We start from the raw sequence: 11,299 nt of genomic DNA, 5'->3' as shown, positions 1-11,299 counted from the left end.
CTCTGATTGGCTCAGACTTTCGGGGTTGAAATGATGTTGCGTTCCTATTGGTTGGGGGGCGGTCAGGCCGCGGGAAGCTGTGTCAATTGGGTGACCGGGAACACAGGGCGCCCGCCTGAAGGAGACGCTGGGCAGGCAGGGCTGCCTTGTTTTGCTCACGGGGCCAGGTCTTCCTGGAGGAAAGGCGAGAGAGGCCGGTGGGAGGGAGAGAACTTTTGGAAGTTAGAACATTAAGGACTGCTTATATCTAGGGGGAAGGGGTCGCCAGCCTCAGGACTTGATAGTCTCACTAGGGGCTGGCGCATAATTGATATTTCCAAACGAAAAAACCCTGCTGTGTTTTACTTCCTGTATACCTCAGATTCTTGCGAAACCCAGTGAGGAATGAAGATGTAACAGGAAAAGTGAGGTTTTTCCACTCTCTCTGTCTCTCCCTGTCTTTTCTTTTTGGGAAGAAAAGAGAAACATCAAAATTGTCTTTTAAAAAAAGAAAAAGAAAATACAAAGTTTATAAATGTGCATTTCAGATCAGAATTGACTGGCCTGCTTTGTAGGAAAGTGTGTGTTCGAGGCATATCCATTAAAGAGCACAGCATTAAAGCCATATATATTCCTTTTGCTTTTGCAGTCATGTTGCTAAAAGTACACACGTTTAGTAGGAAAGTGTTCAGTAGCTTGCTGCACTGCCCTGGCTTGGGTGTTACCTGCCTTGGGATGGGAAAAAGTTTAATTCAGCAGCTTCCGTGTAGAAACTTCCATGTCTCCTGCCAAAGATGTACGACGATGCCATCCTGGGTGATTGACCGTTACGGGAAGAATGATGTGCTGCGATTCACAAATAACATGATGTTCCCTTTAATCAACTTCCCTAATGAAGTGATTATTAAAGTCCATGCTGCAAGCTTAAATCCCATAGATGTTAACATGCGAAGTAAGTGCCTATATACATTGCATGTCAATACCATTAATATTTACCTACTCCGCAGGTTGGTAGTAAGGATTAATGATTTGGTTTAAATTGTAAACTGATTTGAACTCATGAAATGAGCTGTATGAATATTATTTATAATTACTTATATTTTCATACCTTGGTGTTTCATGAGTGTGATGTTAAATATTATATGGTCTTTGTAAAGTCTGCATTAGTTGTGTGAAATACTGCATTTCATATTCAGTGCTCCTAATAGCCTTTTTAGCCTTATGCAGTTTGATTTCATTGGCCCTATTCTGGTGGGGTATGACTGTCTTGTAGAAAAAACAGGTCCAAAAAAACAAAACAAAAACCACCCAAATAAATCTAATTAAAATGGCACCATAAAGATTAACGCATATATTGAGGCATGATTTCTTTTAGGCCTACAAATGTTTCTACCATATGCAGAATTAATAGTGCCTAAATCCACTGAAATCAGTGGGCTTAGATGTGTCTTACTCTGGGCTGTATCCACCTAAGCTTTACTCAGAGCAGATCCATTGAAATTACGGGGCATAGATTAGTCCTGCTCATTAATGTCAATGGGTCTTCTGTGAGTTTGACTACCATTGGATAAAATGCTTAGTATTCAATCATGTTTCAATTTGTTACTCTGCTGCAACAAAAATGAAGACCGATGTAGCAATCCAACACTTCTCTCACCTGTATACTGGGCTGGAGGGAGAGGGTTGGAATAGGTTAAGGAGTCCCTGTATCAGGCTCACCTGGCTGAACTGGCCTCCCAGCAGGAAGGCAGGAGGGCCGCTAGTGAGTAGCCAGCAGGAAGGCTGCAAAATGGGGTGTTCAGACCCTACCTTTCCTCCAAGGAGCGTAAGGATTGTGTATGCTGTTCTCCCCCCTCCACCTTTTCCTCACAAAAACCCTGAGAGGTAGGTTAGGCCGAGAGATAGCAACCGGCCCAATGTCATCCATTGAGCTTCCTGACCGAGTGGGAATTTGAACACTGGTCTCCTAAGTCCTAGTCCAACACTGCTGTTTAATGCAGAGAAGGCTTCTTTGAGCATAGGAAATTGAACTGTGTGTAAACCAGCGACAACTGTTCTCTGTTTGCTTGGCAGGTGGTTATGGAGCTGCTGCTATAAGGATGAAGCGGGATCCGTTGCACATCACAAGCACAGGCAGTGAATTCCCTCTCACACTTGGTCGGGATGTTTCTGGAGTTGTGATGGAGTGTGGACTAGACGTGAAATATTTCAGACCTGGAGATGAGGTAAGGATGAGCAAGGAAGGAATTGGAATTACTCTAAGTGGATTTATAAATCCTCGGTCTCAGTAGAAACAGATTACCTCAGTGTGCATTTTCTGCTTCAGTTGTGCACTGCCAAACCAGAAGTTACAAATGGTGCCTCTTTCTTTGACTCCTTGTTTTGCTTCTTCTGCAGTTCTAAGGGTTATGAGAGCCAGCACAAAAAGGAGGTGTTGGGAGTTCCAGTAAGGGAAAAGTTGGATAATCCTGTACATAAGCTGCATACAGAGGTGCCAAATCGAGCAATACCATGTTGGAAGTTATGTTGCAATTCCACTGTTTTGCTGGCATCCATCTTTCTCAGGAGGTGATGGAGTGCGCCTCTGGGGGTGAAGCCAAACCTCTGGAGAATCACAGCAGCTGCGGTGGTGGCTGCAGGGACCAGTAACTTATAACTGCTGCCTCCTGTGTTAGCAGCACTTAAGTGACCTCCCTGCGGTTCAAGCCTGGGCAATGTGTATGGAGGTCCTGGGCTGCCCAGACGACAAAACCCCCCTCTCAGCCTCACCAATGTGGTCCAAAGGAAAGCAGAGCAATAGGTTTGGCACCAGCTTGGCTGCAGGAGTTGTTAGAAAGAGGCCATCCAACCATTTTAGGGACTTCACTCCAGATTTGTGTGTGGTTTAGTCCTTAGCCTTTTATTCTCCCAACATGTCCTGCAAGGTATCATGCCTCTGAATACATGTTGCTTGGGATTACAGGTGTGATTGTACTTTGGCCTTCTTTCAGGCTTCCCATAGACATCTGGTTGGCCACTGTGAGAACAGGAAGCTGAACTAGATGGGCAATTTTCCTGTCCAGCAGGCTCTTATGATGTTCTTAATTTGATACATAATATATTTAAGGATTAGAAATTCTGCTAAACCATGAAAAGCTTTGGACTATGTTTGAGTTTTGGACTTCTTTTTTTTACAGGTATGGGCAGCAGTTCCTCCCTGGAAACAAGGCACTTTGTCAGAGTTTGTTCTGGCAAGTGGAAATGAGGTAATGAAGCAAAGTATTTCATTTGAGATGAAATGTTTCTGTGTAGCTTCTAAAACGGGTGGGGTTGCTTTTGCATTTTGTCTTAGAATATTTTTTTTACTGTTAAAGGAAGAGTCAGAAATTTCCACTGTGATCTGAACTATGCTGTAGCAGATCTCTGTCTCTTCCCTAAATTTAACACTGAATGGGCGGTAAGGTGACAGGGAGGAAGGCAGATGAGTGATGGCTACAATTGCACAGTGCTTTATTTCCCCTGCTTGCAAAACAAAGCACTGAACCATAATCTCAACCCTTTGCCCGTGGGTGGGAGGGCCGTGAGCTTGAATTTACAGCTGCTGTATGGCAGCAGTGAGTTTTCAGGATCCGATTTCTGAATATATAGTGCAGTGTGTTGCTGCAATGTAAATACAGAAAGGACCCATTGTGTGTGGGTAATGCTTACTTGCTACAGTCAACCAGGTGACCTCTTATTCAAAAGGCTGGAGCTACCCTGTCTGAATAGTATTCCGGTCTTTATGAATTTTGATTATCCATATGCAGAAGCAACACGTGAGATATGGCATGTTTCTCACATGTGTACACATCTGTAGGGGGATAAGGATGCATGGTACTGTGTGTGAAAAATGTGTGATTGCCTGTTTTTCCCAGCATTTCAGCTACCAGCCATGTGCATGTGGCAAAATAAGACACATGTATACAGTTCTGTTTTGTTTGTTCTTTAAATTATACAAGTATTTCCTTTTCTTACATTTTTATATGTTTATGTAGGGGCAAATGATGTGTTTGGAGCAACCCGAAACTGTCCCTCAGCACCTGAAATTTGTATTGAATTAATGCTGCTGCTGCTACTGCTACTACTACTACTACTACTACTACTACTACTAATAATAATAATAATAATAATCTGGGCTGCAGAACTTGGCAATCTTTTCTTTTTTACAATGTTAAATAGCAAAATCTTTCCAGTTCTTGGATACATCTCTGTTTTCCTCCCTTTCTGCAGATCTCTAGAAAGCCCAGATGTCTCAGCCACACTCAAGCAGCTTCCTTACCTTATGCTGGTCTAACAGCATGGTCTGCCATTCGCCACGCTGGGGGGCTAAATCAGGATAATTGCAGCAATAAGAGGTAAGTTACCAGTTGTTCTGTAAGCAGGAGTTTCATGTAGAGCAAAGGTGGGAAGCCAGTGACTCTTCAAATGCTGTTGGACTCCCAGCTCCAACAGCCCCAGCCCTCAGGACCAATGGGCAGGGCTTATGTGTTGTCCAACAACAGTGTGAGGGCCACAGTCACTTAATGAGTGAGATAGGTTTCTACATTATATAAACTACTGCAAGCAGTTCCTTGATTATCGTGCATGTTGAAGTGTGTTGGACTTAACACGTTGTGGTTTGGGTGAAGGAGCTCTTGGGCTGGGGTTTTGCCCAGAGTGGGAAGAGGCAAGGAGCCAGTAGGCACTTTGGGGGAAGGTCTGGGATTGGTAACATCACTAGTGAGTTTAGAGGAGAGTGACAGCAGAACTGGTGTAGATCTTATGATAAGAGAACACACCTGAAAGTAAGGTGTCTTCAGGTAGTCTCAGAAGTTAAGGGGTTCTAAAGAGCCTTGCGACCAAGAGGGAAGGGGAAAATCCCATTATGTCATATACAAGAAAATGTCATAGTTAAATGAAAAGTTTCTCCTTGGCTTTAGTATGATTTTTAAAAACTAGTTTAGGAGCTATTTATTATCTTTTACCCTCCAGTTTACCTTTCTTTTCCTTTGACTTTGCCCTATATAGACAGAACTATTTAGAAATAAATTTTCACAACAAAGACCATCAATTTAACACCTTTGAATTGCTGGGGTATAGAAATGCCTCCTTACCTGGAATTCTTTTCGCTTCACAGAGTATTGATCTTTGGTGCAGCAGGTGGAGTAGGTACCTTTGCTATACAGGTAAATATGTTACAACTAACTACCTTGGCTGATATTTTGGGAAAGCTTAGACTCAAATCCTCTGCAATGAGTGACTAAGAACATCATCCCCCACCCCCACCCCTCATAATCTTGGAATGGTGAGATAACAGTACTGATTAGTTGAGTTCTTTTTGCCTATCTAGAATGTGTTTTTGAACTGTGACAATACATCTTGCTTGCTTAGATGAAGGATAGAGATGGATTTGTGAGTAAATTAGTATTTGTTGCTGCACCCATTTTTGCTCCTGGTCCATCACTTGCATGTGTAAAAAAGTTACAGATGTTTCATTATTAAGAAAGAAAGAAGAATCAAATGTTAAAGGTACCGAGAGAAGAAATCTCCCATGACCTATTTGCAGGCTCAATGTACTCTTGTTGGATACTATGCCTAAAAGACCCATCCATTTCTCTCAAAATGGGGAAAAAAATATCGTCATGTTTAATTTCCCAAGAGTGAATGGAAGAGGAAACAAAACCCTTGCTCTGTCTCAGCTGGAGTTGGCAAGGCTGATGGTTTCATGAAGCACCAAATTGGGATCTGAACTTAATTTTGTGACTGGCGCACACACAAGATAAAACAGATCAGACCTAGTTAAAAGGCCCTAGAAAGTGGAAATGCCATGCTGACACTGCGGTACAGTTAGAGTGCTTCCACTAAGAAGGCTACCTGCCATCTCTTGGATGGTTGAGGAAGCCAGATAAGGACCTTTGATGAAAATTTTACTGTATCACAGGCACATATAGGGACAGGCAGCCCTGTTCCCAAACGACCAAGGTTTTGAATTCAGCTTGAAATCTGTTGTATATATTGGTCCTTTCTAGTTCCTAAAGATCCCTTGAAAGTCCAGTGGTAGATTTTGCCCTTTGCTGATCTACGCCGTGTTGTCTTGGAGGGACCCCATTCCACTCTTTGGAAATCACAGAAAAGCAGTCTTTTATGCAATATTGAATGACATGTAATTAAAATATCAAATAGAATCTCTTTCTAGAGCTGACACTTTTAAAAATGTGATTTAAAAATATCCAGGTATAAAATATGAGTGCCATCTGTCTGTGTATTGTAATGAAACTAAATTCGGAAAGTCAAACTGAGCTTTTTATTTGGGCAAGAAAAATGAGTGTCTGGGGGACAGTAACCCTCCAGAGGAAATTTGGTGAGTACTCAGGGAGTTCCATTGTGCAAGTGGGACGCATTTGTTGGATACCAGCCCTAGTTCTTAAGAACAAACTGGGGAGGGCAGTTACTGTTACAACCTGCTTTGTGGTTTTTTGTCAGAAACATTTAAACTTAGATGGATTTGGTAGTCTGATCCAAGAAAGCTCTTTCTTTGTTCTTAATGTAAAAACGCCACAGGTGAAACCAGCTGAGCCTTGTCACTTGAAAGGCATCATGCGGTTATGGACCCAGCTCCCTCTGAACAGAATCTGACAGCTCCTGACTCTCAAGTTTGGCCATCTTAGTACCAGATGGAAGTACAGTGGTACCTCTGGTGAAGAACTTAATTCGTTCCGGAGGTCTGCTCTTAACATGAAACTATTCTTAACCTGAGGTACCACTTTAGCTAATGGGGCCTCCCGCTGCCGCCGTGCAATTTCTGTTCTCATCCTGAGGTAAAGTTCTTAACCCCAGGTACTACTTCCAGGTTAGCGGAGTCTGTAACCCGAAGTGTTTGCAACCTGAGGTGTTTGTAATCCGAGGTACCACTGTAACCAGATTCAGGGGTGGGGGGCAGGCAGAGGACACAAGATAGGCCCAGCAGTGCCTGGTTGGGTGTCTTTTTCCTAGAATTGTAGAGTTGGAAGTGATCCCAAGGGTCACCCAGTCCCACCCCCTGCAGTGCTGGAATCTCATCTAAAGTATCCAAATCAGATAGCCATTCAACCTGTGCTTAAAAACCTCCAATGAAGGAGAGTTTAACACCTCCTGAGGGAGTCTGCTCCACTCTCTTTTTTTTTTATTAATCATATTTATTAAAATTTCCAATAATAACAGAATAGAAAGGATAGAAAAGATGAAGAAAAGAAAGAAATAAAAAGACCCACTTTAAACCCTTATTTTCATAACCTTCTTTCTGGGACTCCCTCCTCCCCCTCCCGACTGTATTCCCCTTTCCCTAAGTTAGTTCCACAAGCTCTCGTTCCCAATTCAAACCTAATATGTTGTACCTATTAGCCAATTTAAATTACAATATCCTTAACAAAATAGAAAAAAGAAAAAAAAATTTTCCCCCAAGATCTACCCCGTTTCCTTCTACGAATTCCCCCCTTTCCCCCCCAAAACATGTTAAATCAAAATACCAAAGTTATATAGAAAGATAGAAGATAAAAGATAGAAGAAGATTCAAAAAGTTGGTTACATAGCCTTTGGATTCTAAAATTCCCCCTCCCTTCCCCGGTTTGGATTCCCCATGTCCATCAGTCTGTATGTTGTTGGCCTGGAGGTCTCAAGTCCACAGCCAAATTTTTCTCAGTCCATCTTGCCGGTTTTCTTTAAATTTGCTTATTTTGATGATGTTTAACTTCAAAAATCCAGTCTGATAGAGGCCTTTAATTTTCCTTGGTCCTTGTTGCTCCTCCCATTGTTCTTTCCGTGACGTAGTTGGTCCTTTGCTCTTTTGTTTCTTACTTTCTCAGGTTTCTGTCTTGTTCAGCTGCAAAACCATTCTTATTCCGAAATCTAGTATCTCTACAGAGGTTTGTTATTCAGGAACAAAAACTTACGTCCAGTTCTTTCCTTGCTTCTATAGAAAAATTCTATTGTATTGTGAACACCTCTGTAGACAAAATAATATTTCAGTTTTGCTGCTTTCCCAGGAGATAAGACCTGTGCACATCCCGGAGTAGTTTTCCACATACGCCACTTGTAATGTCCCGAAACCCCTCTAGGGGGGTTGCAGCAACTTTGTGTCCTCTAATCCAAAAGTCAAGTTGTTGTTTCTTTTTTCCCCCTGACATTTTGTATCCATATTTATGTCCAATTGTAACAAAATTAACCAGCAAAATACTTGTAACAAAATCCTCTTTATGTTCTCAAGATTTGACAGCTACTTTGACAGCTGTCAAATTCTCCGTCTCTCTCCACCAGGTTCTCCAAATCGCCCCGGTTCCCGGGGGGGGGGGGATTGCCTTTTCCCTCTCGCCCTCGACTTTTCTCCTCCAGCACAATTCTTATAATATCCCATCGTGGAATTGATCATTTTTGTCAGCAATAAACTTCTGAATCGATCTTGGTTTCCCAGTCCTTCAATCAATCAATTTCTTTATTCGACCGATAGTCAGAATTAAAACATTACACAATAATTATAAACTATAACATCATACGAGATACATAGGTAAGGTAGGGCCACAGAAATAGACCTCTCACAGATAACCCACATCAAAGCATTCAGTTATACGTTTCCGACGCTTGAGTGCCAGGAAAAGAAATTTAGCCACTGACAAGGTTGTTTTCCCAGAAGACTTATTTAGCAGATATGCTGTCTGGATTCCTCTTTGTCGGGAACTGAGCTGGGGTAAGTATGGAGTTATAAGATACTGTCTTAAATCGTTGTAGAAGGGACAGCTCAATAAAATGTGCTCTGTGGATTCTACCTCACCCAATGCACAGTGGCATAATCTCTGGTCATATGGAACTCCTCCATATCTTCCCTTCAGGACCGCCGAGTCAAGAACATTCAGCCTAGCCGCAGTAAATAGTCTGCGGTATTCCACGTAGTGGATATCCGCCAGGTAGCGAGCTGGGGCAGCCCGATACAACTGCTCCCCCAGAAACAACCCAGGTTTCACACGGGCTATGTCCTCCTGTCTGGCAATATCCCTTAATCTTTGCGCGATCACCGCCTTTGCGTGGCTATACGTCATGGACTCTATATAAAGGGAGGACAACCCACACTTCTGCACTTCCTCCACTATCTCCCCTTCCCATGGAGATTTAAAGTTATCCCTCAGAATCAAGGGGGCCAAACCCACCGGTCTGAAACAGAGCTTGAGCCATAGCCATAGCTTCGCTTTCAGGGCCACATACCTAAAGGCTTGGCAACCGGTTTCCAATCTCATGATCGCGCCTGCCACGGAGGGGGGGATCCTGAGTATGGCCCTGAGGAATTGGGTTTGGATAGATTCCAATTTTTCAAAATCCCTACGTGAGCCCAAGGCAATGCCCACCAGCAGAAGAGGGAGGACTTTCATTTTAAAGAGACGTAAGGCAACATTGACAGTCTGTGCCTGTTTCTTGGAGTACAGGGTTCTAATCGCCAGGGCTGCTTTGGATGCGTTCGAGGCTATGTATTCTCTGTGCGCCAGGAAGGACCTATTTGATCTTACAACCTGACCCAGGTATTTGAAGCAACTGACCTGCTCTAAAGGAATACCATTAATTGACCATAAATTAGGTTTCGGTCGAGCAGCAAAGACCATTATTTTGGTCTTGGCATAATTTAATTGGAGCTCGTGTTGGGTCTCATATTCATGAAGAGCTCGAAGCATCCTCCTTAATCCGATGGGGGAGGTAGCTAATAGGGCGGCATCGTCCGCATACAGTAGGACATTTAAGGCTCGTCCTGCCAGTTTTGGTGGATGGAAATCAGCATTTGCCATATGCACCACTAGCGAATTAATATAGAAGTTAAACAGAGCAGGGGCAAGCAAACAGCCCTGTCTTACCCCCCTAGTGGTGGCAACCGGATTGGAGACTAGCCCCTTACTATCTATCCTAATCCTCAAGAGGGTATTTGTATGCAAATTAATAATCAGCAAGAGAAGGCGGCGGTCGATAGATGTCGCTGCCAATTTTGTCCATAGCTGGTTCCTGGGAATTAGATCAAAGGCCTGCTTAAAGTCTATAAAGGCGACGTGGAGGGCTTTTAGGCCATTGCCAGCGTACTTGGTGGCCAAGTGATTTAGGATTAAGATTTGGTCTGTTGTTGATCTTCCGGGGCGGAAACCCGCCTGCTCCTCTGCGATGATATTGTTGCTTTCCATCCAGGTCGTTAATTTGTTAAGTAGAAATCTTGAATAGATCTTCCCAATAACATTTAGCAGGCTAATTGGTCTAAAATTGGCCGGGTCTGTGCGCGGCCCTTTCTTGTGAATTAACACAATCAGTGCAGAGTTCCAGCTTGGAGGAAATTGTGCTGTTTTGTTTATATAAGTAAAAAGAGCTGCTAGAGGTGGACACCACCAATCCTTATTGGCTTTAATAACATCTATGGAAATAAGATCGTCTCCGGGTGCCTTGCCCGCCTCAAATTGGCCTATAAGTGTTTCCACTTCAGAGCAGGTAACAGGATCCCACTCTGGCAAGGGGGCCAAATCTAACCTTCCTCCGCTGGGTGCGTGAGCTGCATATAAATCGGAGAAGAAGCTTTCCCAGGTGTCAGCTGAAATTTGAGGTTCTATCCTTGACAACGGTCTACCCAGGTATTTGGAAATTTGGTGCCAAAAGGAGGAGGGATTTCTATTTTCTGCAGCTTTTAGAAGGTTCTTCCAATCATTTCTTTCTGCCGCAAGCTTCTTTTCCTTTAATAGTGCTTTATACCTTCTCTTGAGGTTCATAAGGTGACTGCTAGGTGCGGGGTCATTTGATGCCCTATATGCCAAGAATTCGTTATATAGGTTGTTCTTGAAGAGTCTACATTCCTCGTCAAACCACTTTTTATGAGAGAAATGGTTACTATTCATTACCGGGGTCTTAGCCAACGAAGGTTTTAGCAGTTCTACTAAATTGTCATATATTGGCAGTGGCTCAACTGCCTGGATAAGGGAGTCCCTTGTCTCTTGCAGTTGGTCAGACCAAAGGAGTTCATTTATCCGTTGAGCCATATTGTCGGTCCATTTTAGGGCAGTGGGCCTCATCTGAAGCTGGTTATTTGTAATAGGCACACAGGAATAGGTAGCCAATTCTCCATCCAGGGTCAGAGAAAGTTCTAATGGAAAATGGTCACTTTCCAGCCTCGTTACCACCCTAAAGTTGGAAATTTTGGGAATTAGGTCTACTGATGTCCAAATAAAGTCTATGGTAGAGGCTCGGGAGCCTGACCAGAAAGTAAATTCGGCAGGGTAATCAGAACTGAGAGCTCCGTTTAAAAGGTGAAAATTAAGAGCCATCAAGGTTTGTC

General features: G+C 43.1%; 1 protein-coding gene across 4 annotated transcripts in view; it reads left to right on the top strand.

Annotated features, from left to right (window-relative positions):
• The window catches only part of RTN4IP1 (reticulon 4 interacting protein 1), a 97,228-nt gene that overhangs the window by 32,235 nt on the left and 53,694 nt on the right, over positions 1-11,299 (top strand). For 3 of the 4 annotated variants that reach the window (XM_081186622.1, XM_081186621.1, XM_081186623.1), the window contains exons 1-6: positions 16-184; positions 629-931; positions 2,053-2,204; positions 3,156-3,224; positions 4,228-4,352; positions 5,114-5,162. In XM_081186622.1, the coding sequence (XP_081042748.1) occupies positions 31-184; positions 629-931; positions 2,053-2,204; positions 3,156-3,224; positions 4,228-4,352; positions 5,114-5,162 (852 nt within the window). In that variant the 5' untranslated portion in view covers positions 16-30. Of the gene's footprint in view, positions 1-15; positions 185-628; positions 932-2,052; positions 2,205-3,155; positions 3,225-4,227; positions 4,353-5,113; positions 5,163-11,299 lie in introns of those variants that run through there. The other variant, XM_081186624.1, reaches the window with a different exon arrangement.

This window comes from Podarcis bocagei (genome assembly GCF_964188305.1).
Source record: "Podarcis bocagei genome assembly, chromosome: 3".
Lineage (NCBI taxonomy): Eukaryota > Metazoa > Chordata > Lepidosauria > Squamata > Lacertidae > Podarcis > Podarcis bocagei.
This window is presented reverse-complemented; position numbering and strand designations above follow the sequence as displayed.